We start from the raw sequence: 18,132 nt of genomic DNA, 5'->3' as shown, positions 1-18,132 counted from the left end.
TAAGTGTATCAGTAGCAATGGAGAAGAAAACTGGCAGCTTAATCAGTATTTCAGACAGGAGGTCTTTGCAAAGGAAAGACCAGTGGTGTAAAAGTTGTTAATATAACATATGTATGTCTTTCTTTTTGCAGTGCTAAAACGTTTAAGCTAGGACCCTACAGACTGATTGTATATCCATAATTTAATAAATGAGGTTTGTATTATAGTGATCTCTAACTTAAATGACTACACGAGAGACCAGGATGAATTATTTGACTAGAGGCCACAGCCATTGCAGGCTAAACCAAATTATGCTGGGGGCCTTTGAGACCATTGAAGTCGTCACTGAAGCAAGTGAGTCACTTGGGGGGGCATCTAAGCTGTAGGTGTCTCTGTATGTCACAGAAGACAGACTTCTTTTGATAATACATAAGCACTCAACAATCCTGTGACAACTATTGCCACTTTACTGTTCACAGCAGACCAGTAAAAGCAACACGTGGGGAGGTTTAGGTGAAAAACTTCAGCTAAATATGATTAACCAAATCACAAACAATTGGAGTATAGAGCTGGTCTCTGATTTACACCAGTGTAAACGTGATGAGAACAGGGCTCAGGAAGTGTATTAGCCAGTGTGCCATTCTTACCTAATTTTGCATGATACCCAGTAGGAAATGCAGCTTGTTTCCCCTTTGTTTTAATCTCCAGACCTACAGTCACTGAACAATGTGTATTAATAACTGCACACAGGCATGTTGTAAAAGCACATACATGAGGTGTACTGGCAAGGGGTCAGCCAGCAAGTGCACCACAAATGAGACCTTTGTCTTGCTAATAAACTCCCCTTACTGATTGTTTTAGTGAATTTGTGTTTTAACAGCAGACACTCTTTTCAAATGAAATAACTCTTGCACAAGGACTTTTGTGGGCATTACAAAGTGGAAATTAGCACGTTCACTGCCTTTCTGACTCTAGGCAGCACTCTGTATCTAAAACACAGACTGAACTAAACCTTGTAGTGGCCAAAAGAGCTAGGTAGAAAGAAGTGCTACGTTATAAAAACAGCGAGCTTGGCTGAGCAAACATTAAATGTAATTAAATATTTTAAAAATTACAACCAATTTTATAACTTCTCCACTTTTGCATGATACTGTAGAAAAACTAATAAATTACTGTTGCTCCTTTGTTTCAGGAAATAGGCATAGTTTTTTTGAGCCAGAACTGACAATCTTATTCAGGTAGGAAAACTCACATTCTAATATGGTTCCTCACTTGTGTAACACTACAAAAAGAAGTGCCACAGTCCCTTGTAAAATGGGATTTGTTCTCGGGTACACAGAGGGAGAAACATTAACATGGCAGCTTCATCTTCTCTTTGCATGCTTAGTTAGTCCAGTGATTGGCTCCATCTGAGGCCTAGAGACACACAGTAGAGGCTGGGAGGCTTTAATCTAAGTGCAGAAATAAAGTGATAATGGTGAACGAAGGCTTTGATGCATCTTGTTTCAGAGTTTCAGCCATGATACTGACCTCTCTACCTGTCACAAGGTCGTAGTGTTAGCCAAGAAGAAAGATCTCTTGTCCTTGGGCACACAGTGGTAGAAAGAGTCTTCTCATTGTTAGTGTAATTCCAGGCAGAAGAGTTTTTTTCTTTGTTCCTCCTTTTGGATGCCCTTGGAATGATCCACCAAATGCTAAGTGAGCCTTGATTTAAAGTAGAAAAGGGTAGCTTTGCCTGGTACTTGACAGAAATGACACTAATGTCAACAGGGTGTCTTTCCAGAAGTGGGTTTTGCTGGATGGAGAGAGAAAGATGAAGAAACCAGGTATCTGCGGGGGAAGATATTATTTCTTGTATTCAAGGTAGAGGTTTTGTTGATAAAAGTATAGAGTACTCTTTATCTTTGGGTGCATTTTGATGCATTCATTAAATTCACATGTTAAAAATCCAGTGATGTTCTGAATTTGTTGACTTTTTTCCTTTTGAAGCAAAATCACTTGCAAGTTATGGGTTTTTTTAAAAGGCTTGATTGTTGATGCTCAAGCAGCCGTACATGATGATGACAAGGCTTGGGCAAAGAGAAGTAGGAGCATGCCCATGTTAATGTTTGAGATCAGGCACTTTTCCCACTGAAATGCTTGCAGCTGCCTACAGCCAAGTCCTGCAGCCCTTGCTCAGCAGAAACTCCAACTAATATCTCCAAGTGCCCCCTTGGTCAATGGAACACCTAGAGTATGAGAAGCCTTGTGAGAAGCAAGGTCAGCAAGGGGTTTTACTTGGTCAGGACTGCAGGAGTTAAGCTGGAAGAGAAAAATAGGTTTGTATCTGAAGGCAGCCTGTATCTTATAAAGAAATCTGCAATGTTAGGGAAGCTCACAACACAAACTAATTTCTCCTCTGTTGCTGTTGTTATTAGTCCTTTTGATTAAAAAAGAAAAAAAATCAGACCGGTTTCATATTTGGTACAATACAGGAAGTCAGAGAAAAGCTATTGTACAGCAATTTTTAACCACCAACACACATTTAATATCTAGTGTAGCATTATGGAAAACTAAATGTATGTCTGGACTTTTTAATGCTTCCAAAAAGCTTTACTATTAAAACATAGACGTGGTGTGGAAGATATGCTCATAATCTCACTGTAGGAAAGACAACGTACAGTATGACTCAGAAGTACTGTAAAAATGCTAACTAAAGAATGCAGCTGCAAAGTTCTATTGCATAAGGAAGCTTTCTTGTTTCAACTTTAAATAAGCAAGTTTATTAAAATATTCTAAGACACTTACCTTACCCTAGTTACTGGCAAGCTCTAATAAAAGCCACAGTCTGTCACTAGTATACTTTTCGTGTTAATTTTATAAAAATTTGGTGTGAGCTTTGATGGAGCATTTACAATTTATTAACAAGGTGATCATCTTGATACAGTTAGAAGGGTTTTTTTTAGCCTTACATGCTCACAGAATAAAAAAGGATTCATATTCATATATAACGAACACCCTTTCTTTCCATGTCTGCAGACAAGTGTGGTAAATTTACACACACAAAAAAATGCTCTTGGTACTCTTAACTGGAAACTGTGTGTACGTGTGTATGTATGTATATATATATATATTCAAAACTATATATCTGTGATTATATTTATAGAGCAGGGCACCTGTTTTCCTCCTCGCGCTTGCGTGCGTAGCGTCGGCTGCGCAGGGGCTGAGAGAGGGACCAGTGCTTCCCAGAAATACTTTGCTTTTGCTGTTCCAATCAGCTCCTCATAGGCAGACATCCACCTGCTTAACTGTGTCTGCAGAGCAGATGAAAGGCTTAAATTTCAAGTGCCCCAGCCAATAGTAATCTGCAGGGACATGGGGGAAGCTGCCAACAGCCCCTCGGACACCAGGCGCAGCGCTCCCCTTGCTGCCACCATCCGAGCTCGGCAGAACCCCCCAATTCCATTGGGCCCTAAGGAGAGCAGCTGGGGTCAGACACAAGGCAGGAGGTGGGTTCCTCCTTCACTGAACCTGAGGTGCAAGCCACTGCAGAGCCCTGGGCCTGTGTTACTCGTGCCAACAACGTGGCTGCTGTAGCGGTGCATTTGCAACAGGCTCTCTCCTCCCGGCCACACTGGAAACAGCAAGTACAGCAGGTTTAGCCATGGGAGAATAGTTACAATTCATCTGTGGCTCTGTTGTTTTGCTTTGTCTCTTGCACGCTTCAGATGAACATTGTATAAAAGCTAAACCTGTCCTATAGCTCTTCTCTCTATATAAATATATATATATACATACACTCATACATATACAAATACTAACCCACAGACAAAATATTTTCTGAACAGTTGAATAGCAACAAGTCAACAGATATTAAAAAAATGGAGTCAATCTGTTTTCTGCTCCCCCAAGGTCCGGTTTAGATGTCATGGTCTTTTAACATTCAGAGAAAATTCTCATAAACCTTGCGTCTTGCAAGAGGAATCCGTTCATAAACGGCAGTTAGGGCAGAGGCTGTCAAACACCAGTGGAGAGTTGGACAGATTAAGTGAGGCTGCAAATTAAACTGAATCTGGAGCAACTGAGGCCTAGTAGTGAAGAACAGTAACTGTAAACTGCAATCTTCAGATCTGACGGTTTCCTTTTTCTCGTTGCCATGGCAACTCGGTAGGACAGCTTCAGGTGTCAGGAGTTCTTACAGACCTAAACGATAGGAAATGGGTGTGATTATTACTACACTCATCACTGTATCTTTCCACTTGTTCGTTTTTGCCCCAATCAAATTACTGATTGAGTGCATCAGCGTTTGTCAGTAATTAAATACAAATTATCCAGGTTCAGAAGCAATTATTTGCGAAGACAGAAAACTCCAAGAGGAAACCCCAAAATGTCCCCTGGGGTATTCAGAGACCTTTGTAGTGCAGTTCAGGCAGATGTACTGCAGAGGTCTGAGCATAGATCTCAAGCCAGGGCCTGATTCTCCCCATTTGACACCTTGATCATTTATGTTAGTGCAAGAGTGTACGGAAAGTGCCAGAGAGTCACTCCCCGTGTGCACACACACTGACAACCACAGAGCAAACAAACAGTAGCTTTTTAAAAAATAACACATTTATAGTGCCCTATAGATTGTGAACGTACCAGGGACTCAAAGAGCTGGCACATCATATTAATGGTGCTACAGAGTTATAAATCTTATGTGGGCTAACTAATTTTTTCTAAATAAAGTGAAGGTATCATCACAGCTTGAAGTATTTTACCTATTTTAGATTGGCACTCATAATAAAAAAGTAATAAGTTAAGAAAACCAGAGATTTGGAATAAATGTAAGGTTAGACATAGCTAACAGGTCACTTTCCTCCAATTTCACTTAGACAACAGTAGATCACAAATATTTGGCTTTGCAGTAAAAAACACATCAGGATAGTAAGAATAATACTAGCAAAATAGCTAAATTTGATCTGTCTCCTCTCACAAATACAGCCTAGTACACTCAGGAAATGATTCTCTAACATCCATGGCATTTGTACACTTCAGTGATGCAATACTGATAGTTTGGTCACAACACATGCAGCATAAACAGTAACATTATGGTCATTATTAGACTCTGGGTTGTGCTCTTTGACTCATTTTTAATTATCTGCTTTTCTTTGTGGGCAAATCAAGTTTCCTATAATTATCAATGAGGCTATTTTACTTGATCTGTTTCTGCCTTGTTATTATTTGAATTGACTCCAGTATGCAACTCTTCCAGCTAGAGACCTGTCCAAATGGACTACCCAGCAAGGCAGGCCCCTGAACAGCAGCGAGCAGCTTGTCCTTTCCCCTGCAGCACGACCTCTGTTCTGCTAAACAAAGGTGAGTACAGGAACTGAGGCAAGCATACGAACCCATAGAGGGACTGATGGGTGCATGGGGCTCACTGAAGTGAGAAGAGTCACTTCTCTGATAAGATACAGTCTGAAATCAATTGGCATGTGGATTTTTAGCATGTTGTCTTAATAAAAGGTCTAGCCACAGTATTAGTATCTAGACTTAAATAAAGGAAATTTGAGATCATAACTAGGAAACTTTGGATATATTTGGATCAGAGATTCCAACTAGGAGGAAATTCTCACAAACATCTTGATCTCCTGGGGCAGTGGAAAGCGGGAGTTCAGGATCCTGATCTCACAGACCATCTGAAAAGTAGCATTTCCAGATCACAATGAAGTTTGGTGTCATTAAAGGGCATTTGTTCAATCCTGACTCAAAGGCAATAACACCAGCTCTTGACTTGGCAAAGCTACTCTGAATCTTCAGGAGATCCCTGGAGGTCTTCCTCCTAAGGACAGGCACTTGTGTGTGATGAATGAACAGCAGCTGTAGCACTGAATTTCTGAGCAATCACTAGGCTGAAACTTCACCAGAGGAATCTGTCAGCACAGAATTTATACATATCACACAAACTCAAGCGGCTAGTGACTACTTCAACAGCTTGTAAACAAAGGGCAATATATGATGATTAATGTGCAGACCTGAAGAAAAGCTTGTATATTTTACATAATATTGACACATGTAATGAATGTTACTAGTTCTGAGCAAACTATATATTAATTCTTGTTAGCTCAGCTTTAATTATGGATGTACTTTATCTTATGCCTGTGTTTTATCTCCCGAAGGCAAGCTTCTCCCTCTCACAATATAAGCATGCTTCTGATTCTGCCTGTTACCCTGCCTGCCTCTTCATCTCCCTTTCATCTCAAATCAGTCCCTGTCTAGACTTTCTTTCTACTGAAATTGCTTCTCAGCTTCATCCTTTCTGACCTATCAGTTGCCTTGAACCCATTTAATCACATGCCTGGAAGTCTGGTACTTCCCTTGGCTCCTGTGACTTCTTCTGTCAGTTTACCATGATTTCTCTAATCACTTTTCCAGTGTGTCCTCCTGTCTCATTCCCGCTGTCTCAGGTTTCTGGGGAAAGTTTTTTCCCCACTTTAATTTCTTCCCCTTCCCTGTGACACCATACATGTTCAGCAATCACTTCAGTGCTGACAGTTCAGAGAGCTTACTCTCTCTGCCTGCTCTTCCATTTAGACTGAAATGTCGACCTCTGATACCTTTTCAGTGTTTAGCTGACAGCTCTGCACAGCTAAAACTGAGCTCTTAAATCTTTCCCTTATAGCAAACCCTTCTAGTTCTTCCTTCGATTGCTCAGGACAGCACTATCATCCTGCCTCTTATTCAAGCCTAAAACCAGAAACAAACTGAAGGTTTTTGTCATTGAATCTCCTTTCTAGGTCTGTACATGTGGGTTATGTCTTAATCTAGAAGAATCTTTTTCACACATCTTCCCAAAGGGCTTTTTCTAGCAATTCAGGGAACTAAATCTCTTACCCAGGCTCTCCTCAGTTAGCAGCTTTGCAGCATCTTTTTGCAGCCCTTGACAAATTCAAGCTACTGTACTCACATCCTGTCAGCCTTTTGCTGCACAGAGCGTTTTCCTAGGCTGCCACTTGGAGAAAGCTTCTGTTACTCTGACTCCTTCATGGTCTCTTCCCTACCACACATATTTTCCTGGATTATCCCTACGTGACTTGGTTCTTCTCTCATTCATAGCCCATGGTGGCACCTTTCATTAACATGTTTTAGAAGAAACCTGTTTGGAGTTTCTTCCAGGCTTTCCCCATGCAATAGAAGGAGCTTCCATAAACTGCTGTCTCCTTAACATTTGCTTTTGCTGACACAGCTACAAAAAATCTTGGCGTAGACAAAGAGTGACAAGACTACTAGGAATTCAGCTCAGCCCTTTTACCAGTCTTAACTGAAGCTGTGTTAAAGGCATTACCTTATTCCAAACATTGCTTGGAAATGGAGGACAACCAAGGTACTGTGCAGACAACTCAGTGATGAACGTAAGCAGCTCTGCTGAATCAACAGGACTGCTCTGTTGTAAAGACTTTGGGGATCTGACAAGTAACTGGCCCATATTTAAAATTTCTCTGGTCTCCCATCTGAATCACCAATGTCCATTATTGTTTTCTGTGTAGAAATTGCAGGGGTTTTTTTTTTGTTTGTTTGGTTTTGTTTTGTTTAATGGAGGACAACCAAGGTACTGTGCAGACATGTCAGTGATTAACTTAAGCAGCTCTGCTGAATCAACAGGACTGCTCTGTTGTAAAGATTTTGGGGATCTGACAAGCAACTGGCCCATATTTAAAATCTCTCTGGTCTCCCATCTGAATCACCAATGTTCATTATTGTTTTCTGTGTAAAAATTGCAGGTTTTTTTTATATGGGTGGGGTTATTATTATTATTGTTATTATTATTATTATTGTTTTTATTCTCCTGCTAAAGGAGGACTAAATGAAAGTTCCAGAAATATGCACACACTGCCCAGTTATTAGAGTCTGGTTCTTATTTGAGTCCCCTCTCTAAATAGCAAATCTACAGACTACTGACTTCTACTGTTTACCTACTGATCTCAGTGTGGTTGTGTTTGGAGGGGCTTTTTTTGCCCATTCTTGTGTATTTTATATCTTTCAGGATTTAAACCTTGCAGCTGGCAACAGCACATGAAATATGTTAGTATTTCAGGAATGCTGTGAACATAAAATGCACAAATAATGTGTGCAAAGAGCACATTTGCTGATCCATGCTAAATATCTCTTGTAGGGTAAGCCTGTGCCTGGCAGGTTTAGAACTGTACACTAATGATCATTATCCCTAGCAATTATTTTATTTTCATTGTATTGGCTGTTAAGAACAACATTCTCTCTACAGCTTGTCTCAGCACTCCAGAATTACTACACACCCCGTGTTGTTTCAAACATGATTTCTGCCAACCTACAAGAAGTACTTTGCTGCAGGCATGAAAGCCACAAGGGTGGTGTGGGCATTGCGGTCCTCACGTGGCCACCCCCCACCTTTCCCCAAAGGTACCCAGAGAATGCACATGCAGCATAAAGCTGGCATAGCTACATGCAGCTTCTTTCTCCAGAAATCACTCTCACTGAAGTCTCTAATGTGAGCTTCACCAATTTTATCTCACAGTTCTCCTCTACTTTACCTCTTCGACACTCCAGAGATCCATTCAGCCACATTCCTCTTAAGATAACAGTCAAATCGTTAGATAACAGTGAAAGAGGCAGGGTTATTTTTATGTGCTTGCTGTCTAATTATTACTATTATAGTTAATGGGTCTCAGATAAGGAAACAGCTCGTTATCACAAACAGATGGTGCCCATTGCATTAGTACTTTGGCACTGGAAGATGATGTTTGCTTGTGATGGTCAGGAAAGCTGACAAACAAACACTGTACACGTTTATCTGGAGGTAATACTATGGAGAACAATAATGCTGTAGGAACATAGGTCTAAGTGTGCAGTTTAGGGTTGGAAGATTTATGATGTAGAAACCAGAATGGAACAAAAATCTCTTTCTAATCCTACCAAAGTCTTTTGATGTCAGCTGTATTTGGAAGGTCAAAAGAGTTGTAGATATTGGTGGCAAACTCCACAGGACAGATCTGAACTGTCATCTAGTCGTGGGGGTTTGGATTCTGAGTTGGTTTGGAAAAGGAGCAAGCTACCTAAAAGAAGGTGCCTGTAATATTGACTTAATGACAATACATTCATCCTCTGCTTCCCATTTAGCATAGAGGAGAGAGTGAACGCAGCTGGATTTTGAAGTTCAACTCATGCATGCTCCATTTCTTTCAATTACCTTCTCATCAGAAATATTACATTAATCTTCACATAATTAAAGTCTACATTACATCATGGATTTTATCGAAACCTCAGCAATGTTAGAGAGGTAATGTGAAAATGGTAGAAGAGATCAGAACCATGTTTCTGATTAGGCAGCTAATCAACATGCAACTACTTCTTTCCTGGCTTTACCATCTATAAAAGGACATTAATTAGATACACAGTTATTATTTTAACCTTCACATAGAACTTACTTAGAAGAACATAAATGCTTTTCATGAGCATCACTGGTTGATTTTTCATGGGTAGCTTTCAACACCAAAAAATGTCACAGTGTTTGCACCATTTGCCTACAAACTGTAATATTTTACACTTTTGTGTAAAATAATCAGTTAGTAGCTATGCTCTTCTGTGAGCTCTTCAGTGGCCCAAAGCACTGTCTAGGCTTTGCTGCAAGTGCCAGAATCTAATGGTCACTGTTTTTTGACTACCCTGGTATTGTCTTCTCAAAGAGAGAAGAAAATCTTTTCACCACAGCTCTCACTGAATTTGAAAGACTGAAACTGCTCTCCCCAGGCAGATACTATGTGCCCTTATTCCTGCAACTAATAAAATTGGGGGTTAGTGCCAGGAATAACAGTAGGTATTAGTGGTATCTCTGATCATTAATACATTCTGGAAAAGTTTATAAGGAAGAGAGAGGTAAATGAGTTTATCCTGAAAATTTGTAGCTTATAACATCACATATGATTTGTTTTCCATTTACATGAGGAAATTACTTCAGAGTTCTTAATGATAGGAAATACAGTAGGCATTAGTGCTGTGTTTGTGAAAGGAGTGTCTCCTAATTCTACTCAAAGCTCCAGTAGGCTCTCATATACCAATGTCAATATTTGCCTTCAGGGGCTAAAATGCTGACACGTGCTCTGTAATTGGCCAAAATTGGCTAGACAGTGGAGAAAGATGCCAATCCAAACTAATCAGGTTGCACAGGGGAATAAGTTGCCTGAGCTGAAGCAATTTTCAAAGGGTGTCTGTCTGACATCAGCAGATGGTGTTTCCAAGAGTGTCTCTCACACTGCTAACTTATTTAACTGGCAGATCTGAGGCAGTGCTGATTTACACCAAAGTGCTTCTACTTTTCTGACTTCTGGCAAGGCCCTTTCTCCCTGTGGGAACCTTGTTTCTGTATCACCACTTCTTTGCCATAGAGAAAAAAATACTTGCTGGGTAACGGGCTGTTCTCCTGAAGTGCAAAGCGTGTGTGCCTATGAGGAGCGCTGCCTGAGAGAAAAGCTCCTCAGAAGAACTAGACTACCTGTGTTGGCTTAGACATGTGCTGCCCAGTCTGGTGCTGTGCTACGTTTATCTAGCAAACCCTCAATTCCTGCTCACTACAGACATGAAGTATCTACTGGGGCTGGGGCTGGTTTCTAGCGTAAAGCAGCTAAAACGTCCCAGACTATTATTATATTTAATTGATATAAATCTCAGTGGGATACTTTGCCAAAGCAATGGCACCTTCACTTGGCCAGGAGGAAATAGATGCCTTTCCAGTTCTTTCAAAACAAAACAGCATCAGAAGTGACTGCCTGCACTTTGGAAGTATATTTTCTCATTGCTCTGATCTGGTAAATTCAGCAGAACAGTTGAAAATATTCAGCTAGTAAAATAAATAAGTAGTTATGTAATAGTAGCACTGAACAAATCTCCTAATGTTTCATATTTGTGCTGAAAAAGGAATGCATCAAATGTAACAGCTAACCAGACTTCTGAAGCAATGTAAATCTGCTCAAGCAGTCAGATCTCATCTTCCACAGCAGTACAGCCCAGTTTACTATCAGTTTTTAATAAGCAGAACATGAACTTAAATAGTCCAGACACATTCAGCTCTGTAGGTATATATTAATCTCAGCTTGGAATACGAAAAGTATAATCTAAAAAAAAAACTCTTATTGAGGAAGAATAAAAATGAGAGGAAAGGAGTATGCTCAGAGGCTATGGAAAAGGAAAAATCAGATTAGAAAATTGCCAGGTTTGGCTATGTTGATGTAAAGCTATTTCAGAATTTCCAAGAAGCACTCAAAAGCATGACAGCTCACACAAGCACCACGCAACGACGTATACACATGAAGGGTATGCTTAAAGTAAGGCTTTGAGTTGTAGTCTGAAAATACTGCAAACACCAATGGCATTTGAAAGGACTTTCTAAGTATGAGCTGTCTAGCAGAGAAGCAAAAGCAACATCATCTAACCTTTAGGCACAACAAATCTGCCCACATACCACATACCTCATCTGAAGCAGGAGAGCAAGCTGCCTGCACAGAGCAGGTTCTGAGGTGTTTGGATTTTATAGAGTAGGGAAATCTCCCAGAACAGAGGCAGCTAAAAGAAACAAAAATCCCATGGTGTACAGTGACCATTAATGACAGGAAAAATATTGGAACTGGTCTTTTTTTTTTTTTTTTTTAAGTGCTATTTCACTCCAGAACAATTCAGATGTTAACTATCTGAAGTTATATGTTTATATGGATTTAAGAGGTTGCTCAGAAAAGAAATACAAAATATTACACATCAACAGTTGCTGTTGAGAAAATGAAAACATAAAATGCTCATTTGAATTGACAACACTGAATGGTCTATCAAGGCACTCTCTTCACATGCTCGTTTTGTGTCTGCAGAATGACCATCAGGAGCAGTGTTACAGCTCTTAGGGAAGGAGCTGTGTTTGCTAGCAACATTTTTCTCTTTTGCATTCCAAACATGCATCTTCCAAACTCTCGTATTTTTTTCATGTCTACATTTCTGGAACACGTTTGGATGGTTTAAAATGTGTGTAAAATGCCATTTCCCACCTAATTGACTCAATAAAATGCAATGTCATTAAGTACACTTTAAATATGCTGATGTATAATTTGAGGGTATTCCTGTTTGTCATGTCTTTATGAGTGAGTATATAAACATCCTGGCTCCAATTACGTGCATGCATGTGGACTTCTGTGCCATTTCAAGCTCCATTAACTTTAGGTGGGCTCCCAAAGCCAGCTGCACAACAAACTGCAGGACTGGGTGCATCTGCACAGAAATTAGCAGAATGGACACAGAGGTCCACATTAGAAGTGAGATTCAAATCCAGACTGTCTCAGTTTGAATGCCTTAACCTCCAAACCATCTTTTCCTTACTACAGTCTAATCAACCAAAATCTTCAAGGATAGTAAGTTTATGGGGGCTCCCAAAGCCAGCTGCACAACAAACTGCAGGACTGGGTGCATCTGCACAGAAATTAGCAGAATGGACACAGAGGTCCACATTAGAAGTGAGATTCAAATCCAGACTGTCTCAGTCTGAATGCAATCCCTTAACCCCCAAACCATCCTTTCCTTACTACAGTCTAATCAACCAAAGTCTTCAAGGATACAAATAACAATGGTAACTGTCTCCTATACACATTTTAGAAAGCATTTATATTCACTGGTAATTTAGCAGCGACAATAATATTACTATGAACAAAAGCATCTGTAACAAAGATAATAAGTGTTAGAGCAATCGTGGACATTGGTTTTAGGATGTGAAATTTAAAAGAGTTCAGGCCTTAATTCTGGGAGAAGTGTTTCCATTCATTTCCATGAGAGAAAATTCCAGTGCAAGCAATCTCTGCCTTTAAATATGTAACTGCTTCTTTAATGTCATTTTATTTCAACCAGTTCAGCACCAAAAACATGAAATCAAAACTGACTTAACTGATTTTAACTATCCGTGCCCAAAGAAATGCAAAAAAATGAAACAGTGCCAGGAGAACAAACTGGGTTTGCACAAATTCTTCCCTTTCTGCTGTGCCAGGGGATGCCCAAGGCATGGAGAGCTTGCCCATGGTGACTGGGGCTGGAGGTGGTGACCATGGTGGTGATTGAACTGGAGGTGGTATAATTTAACTACAACTTAAATTATGAAAGTGCAAAAACCCCAACAAGCCATCTTTCACAGCAAAACTCTCCCCATCTTCTTGGTAGTTTTTGAATTTTTAGCCTGTACAGGGATATTTTGCTCTCAGAAATGGGACTTTACCTTGCAAACTTTCCTAGTCTTGTTAATTAAATTGATTAAAAAAAAAAATTAAATGCCACTGCTGTGAACCAGATACAGAACTGTGACAAACTTTTTCTTATTTTGCTTGGAAAAATAAAATATCCTACTGTAAAAACTAAACAGTAGTTGAGCCCTAAAAAAATATATACTACTTGATTGTCTGCAAGTAACTCACAATAAGGGCTGAAAACTGCAAATCTGCAGGTAACAAAACTGCACTTGTAATGGAAAGAGCAATGACCTTAAAGGTCATTTCCATCTGAACCCTGCTATGATTTGTCTCAGTCTTAGGCCATTCCAGAACTCATCTCTTCAGTCTTCAGACATTCAGTGTTCCTGCACAGGTATCAGAGGATACACAAGAGCTACAGAGGCTCCTGTTGCTCTGAGAAATGAACTAGATGAAAGATAACACTGCAGTTTAACTCTGGCTGACTATGTTCAGGTAAATTCAAATGCACCAGTTTAATATTATTTGCATTTTTGTAATGGTTTAATACCAAATACATAATTTTAAGGAGGAAAAAAAAAAAAAGAAAAAGAAGACCTTTTGTATATTGACCCTGTAGCTGCATTCCTCCAGTCAGAAAATGGTGTGGGACAGCAGGCGTTGGAACAGGAAAAGTTAATGAAAATTATTAGGCAGTCGAATTCAGGGGTATCTCTAAGGCTTCTTTGCAATCACAGTGCAGACATCTGTGTGAGCCTCTGCTTTCCAGCACACCTGAGGCCTTTCCCCCTCAGTTTAACAAATTAATTTCAATGTAGACACCTCCAGCTTATTTAATTTCTTCATAACAGTATTTTCCCCTAAGCCTCTCACCTTACTTTTTGTTCATAATAATGGAACATTTTACTTATTTAAGCTCGAATCAACTTACAACTTTGTAGTCCACTGGCCAGGTTAACAAAGAGAAGCTTTAGGTCAATGTTTGACAGCCATCTAAGACGTATTTTTTAAAATTTTATTTTATTTTGTTTAACATGAAGTGTTCAAAGTCCAATCCTTTTCTAACAAGGAAATGTAAATAAAATACTACAGCTAGTATGACAGCTATTAATGGAACTGTTCTGAATTCAGCTTGTTCAGGACATGACTGTTGTGCCTTTGGTTCTTTGAGTCCCTTGATCCCACACATCTGAATCTAATGTGGTCTTTTATGTTGGTAGAATATAAATGGAAATATGAAATGCAATTATCATTCTTTGATTACGCAATTAAGTGAAATAATTATTGTCAAATCAAAAGTCCGGAATTCAAATACTCTGTTAAATAAGAATAATATAAATAATTTGTAATTGATATAAAGCTTAATTCTGCCAGCTAGAATACTTTCCCAGTCTCCCATTGGGCCTGGTGCCAACTGTATTATGACAATATACACATTTTTTTATCTTGGTCTTTTTTAGCTTGTTTTGTTATCTCAGTCACCTGTATGTAACTTAATTCCTAAAAGTTCTTTGATGTGTGACTTTGATTCAGCTTTTTCTGACCAAGTTCCTTAGGAAAACTTACTCTTCCATGTCGTTGGTTCTATCTTATCTCCAGCAGTGGCTGGGAAAAGCTGACAGAGGACAGGATGGCATGACACTAGGTCTCATCTTAAACGTGGTGCATTAATGACACATCAGACTTAATATTCTTTCCAATATTTGTCAGCATTAACTATAACTTTGAAAAGTCCTGTACCTGTGCACTATTCAACTTTCCAGCTTGCCTTCATCAGTGCTCAGCGCTAATAAGTTAAGCACAAAATATGCAAAGCAGCTCCTTTTTCCAACCAATTCTGTTTACTGCCTTTTCATTCCACCAAACACCTTACTGTTTTGTCGTGGAAAACCTGCAAAATCTGCCCATACAATTTGGCATTTTATATTTTCTATTTCTGGGACAGGGACTCCTAATTTTTTTTTTTTTTTCCCTTGTTCCAAGTATATCTACCTTTCCAAAGGCTGTGGGCAGCCCTGCAGTCTGGATCCCATTTCCCCTCAATATACTGCACACAGTAGGGCAGCTGCAGAACAGAGGAAACTGCTGCTTTTTGCATGCATTACAGTTTTGATCAAGCTCTTCAGAATACTGGCTCAGATACTTCAGAAATCTACCACATATGACTCCTTCCATGATTCACAAAGGAAGCACGTATTCTGAGGACAGATAAGGATTGCACCATTTAAATGATAATCCCAAGGTGTTTTGTAGGGGGAGGAGATTCACGCAGGGCATTTTTACCATGAACAGCTCTTTCACAGGACTATCTATCCTCACACCAGATGTCAAATACAAAAAGAAATACTTTGGCATGAATAACAAAGTTCATTTGACTGAAGGATTTACCTCCTAGGAACAAGAGCCTCATAAAGCATAAACATTGGGAGCAAAGCGAGGCATGTAAGGGCTTTTGCAAAAATTAAACCCATAACTTGCCACTAGAAATGGGATGTTTCATCTGTTCAATAAGCACTAAAGTTCTCTTTGTGTTTATGGCATCGTAATCTTTGATTACTCTGATAAATATTTGGAGTATACAAAACATTGCAATGGAACTAATCGCAGATATAAAAAAACTACGTGTGAGAATGAATTGGGAACTCAGTGATACCAGCACGTTTTCCAGAAGTTCAAACACAGAACCACAGTATTTTAACCAGCTCCTGGCCTCATTCTTTTATGCCTCCATGTAGTCATTTACACCTGAGGAAAATGGTTGTGAAAGTCGTTATGTTTGCTGGCTTTGCATAAACATGATTAGGTACCTGTACCAGCCATGGGATACCTACCTCACTCCGTGGGGCTGGGTGAACCCAAATCACACAGCTGAACAGCAGCAAATTTGAGAGAGAAAAAAAAAAACAACAACAAAAGCCAGTCCTGTGTTGAGGATTAGGTGTCTCCATGCTGCAGTCTATTTGTGGAGTGCTTGGTCTCACTCACAACTGTGTATAACAGCTGCTGTCCCAGGAGGGAGACCTGTCCTTCCCCTTCCCTTCAGCTCACCCACTGTTTCTCTTTGTTGTGGTTTTATTGCTCAGGCAGCAGACTGGAACATTATACTGCTGGCAGATTACGTGTGTAATCTTACCCCACTCTTTGTTTAAAATGCCAGCTCTCTCCATACCTGTTACAGTACCCTGAACAAACGTCAGGTTGCAGAAAGGCTCTAGGCATGTTTGTGTTGTTTCACAGCATAAAGACCCTTCAGTGCTATTTATTCTTCTACAGTAGGAGGGGGAATCCCTCTGTCATTGAGAGCACCACGCCCCACTCAGGTGCCAGGGGTCTGTATTCTGCCCACAGTGGCGCTGGAGAAGATCTATAGTCAAGGAGAGCAGCTCAAGAAGAGGTTTCCAATACCTAGAACTGCTTTTTATCATTCAGTGCAAGGGAAATGAACAGACTCCTTTGTGGGCTAGGAGAAAGCAGCATGATTACTTAAAAAAAAACCAAAAGCTTTTATCTACCTCATTGTATTCTGAGTTAGATGCATTAATGTAAATAAATTTCAAGTGCAAATCATGTCAGATTAGAAAGTAATTCCAGGGTGGAAGTTATGCTAGTATAGCACCAGCAACATTTATGAAGTGGTAACAAGAATATATTTGAATCAATGATGTGATAGTGACACGTACTATCAAATATTTTTAACATATTACTTCTAACAGCCTAAGTCTGTGTTTGGTTCCAGCAGACTAAACCCAGAATAACTGAACCAAAGCCAATGAGATACTTCAGATGTCACTGACTGGAACAGAGAATGTGAATTTGCACTTAGCATTTATAGAGTCCTTTTTATCTTCAAAGAGCATCACAAACATTAGCCAGATCTAATTCTCTCACAATGACCTTCGTGCTAACCTTTTGGGATAAAAGTAATATACTGTAAGAAACAAAGTTTCTGACAAGTTGTGTAATCAAACATACACCAAGCTTCAGATGTGTAAACTACCTCTGCTTTGACCTCTATATCTGCCTCATGGTAGATTTTATCTCGTCAAGAATGTAAGGCCTTTCACCATGGCTCAGGTATTAATTCACCATACAATGTATTTACTAACATAAAATGATGGTAATAATCCTTGAATAACAGATTTGCTATCACAGTTGTAGGACACAGCTGTTCCTTTTTGATATATAAGGAACTCAAAACAATACTGCATAAAAAAATTTGCTAGAAGCAGTCACAGGACAAGCCAGGGACTCATCTGTTGGGATTCCATAGCTTGGAATTCCTTCTCTGCAGGCATTGTGGATTCTTCTTTTTTTTTCCCCTCCTTCCAATTCAAATTCGGAATTTTCCATGTCTCTTTTAAGAAGCTTTCTCAGAAGCAGAAGCTTCCTTTATGTATCAGTTCTCTCTGCCCTCCAACCCAGACTTGCAATTAGATTATCAATTCTGGGTGGCTCTAAGCCCAGAATCTTGAATAAGATCCTCATATTCCAGTTGCTTGCACACTTTATAGTGAGGAATAGATTGAAGCAGACAGTACTCATTTTCATGGTGACCCAGAACAGCTATTGTTACAAGAACACCTTTAATCTCCTGTTTCTGTTTTTAAATTGAATTCAAGTGGGGAGAGATGAAAGAAAGTGCCTCACAAATCTGCTACTACAGCTGGTACTTCTTAGTTTATCATATGCTAGCTCTAATTCTCTTTGATTCTTCTTAAAATTATTGCTTCTATTTCTTAATTTGACAACTAGGCATTCGTTGCTATTTCTTGACTACGAAAAAACCCTCCCCTCCCTCTTTCTTACAGCTACTCACTCAGGAAAAAAATCCCAAAGTTACTGCATGATGATGTCAATGTATGAATTTAACTTCTCCCTTGGCAGATTTTCTTGTGCAGCATACAAGTGAGCAGCTAAATAATAGTTCATTACTTACAGTTCAGGAAGA

At 39.5% G+C, this 18,132-nt stretch overlaps 1 protein-coding gene across 1 annotated transcript in view; it reads right to left on the bottom strand.

The window, feature by feature from the left end:
* Positions 1 to 3,853: 3,853 nt before the first annotated feature.
* The window catches only part of CDH13 (cadherin 13), a gene marked incomplete at its 5' end in the record, with an annotated part of 88,167 nt that continues 73,888 nt past the window's right edge, over positions 3,854 to 18,132 (bottom strand). Inside the window, one exon of the mRNA XM_008944895.1 lies at positions 3,854 to 4,161. Coding sequence (XP_008943143.1) covers positions 4,154 to 4,161 — 8 coding nt within the window. The remainder of the gene's footprint in view (positions 4,162 to 18,132) is intronic.

This window comes from Merops nubicus, unplaced genomic scaffold (assembly GCF_000691845.1).
Source record: "Merops nubicus isolate BGI_N331 unplaced genomic scaffold, ASM69184v1 scaffold23397, whole genome shotgun sequence".
NCBI classification, from domain to species: Eukaryota; Metazoa; Chordata; class Aves; order Coraciiformes; family Meropidae; genus Merops; species Merops nubicus.
The sequence above is the reverse complement of the archived record's forward strand: the minus strand, read 5'-3'. Positions and strand labels throughout refer to the sequence as shown.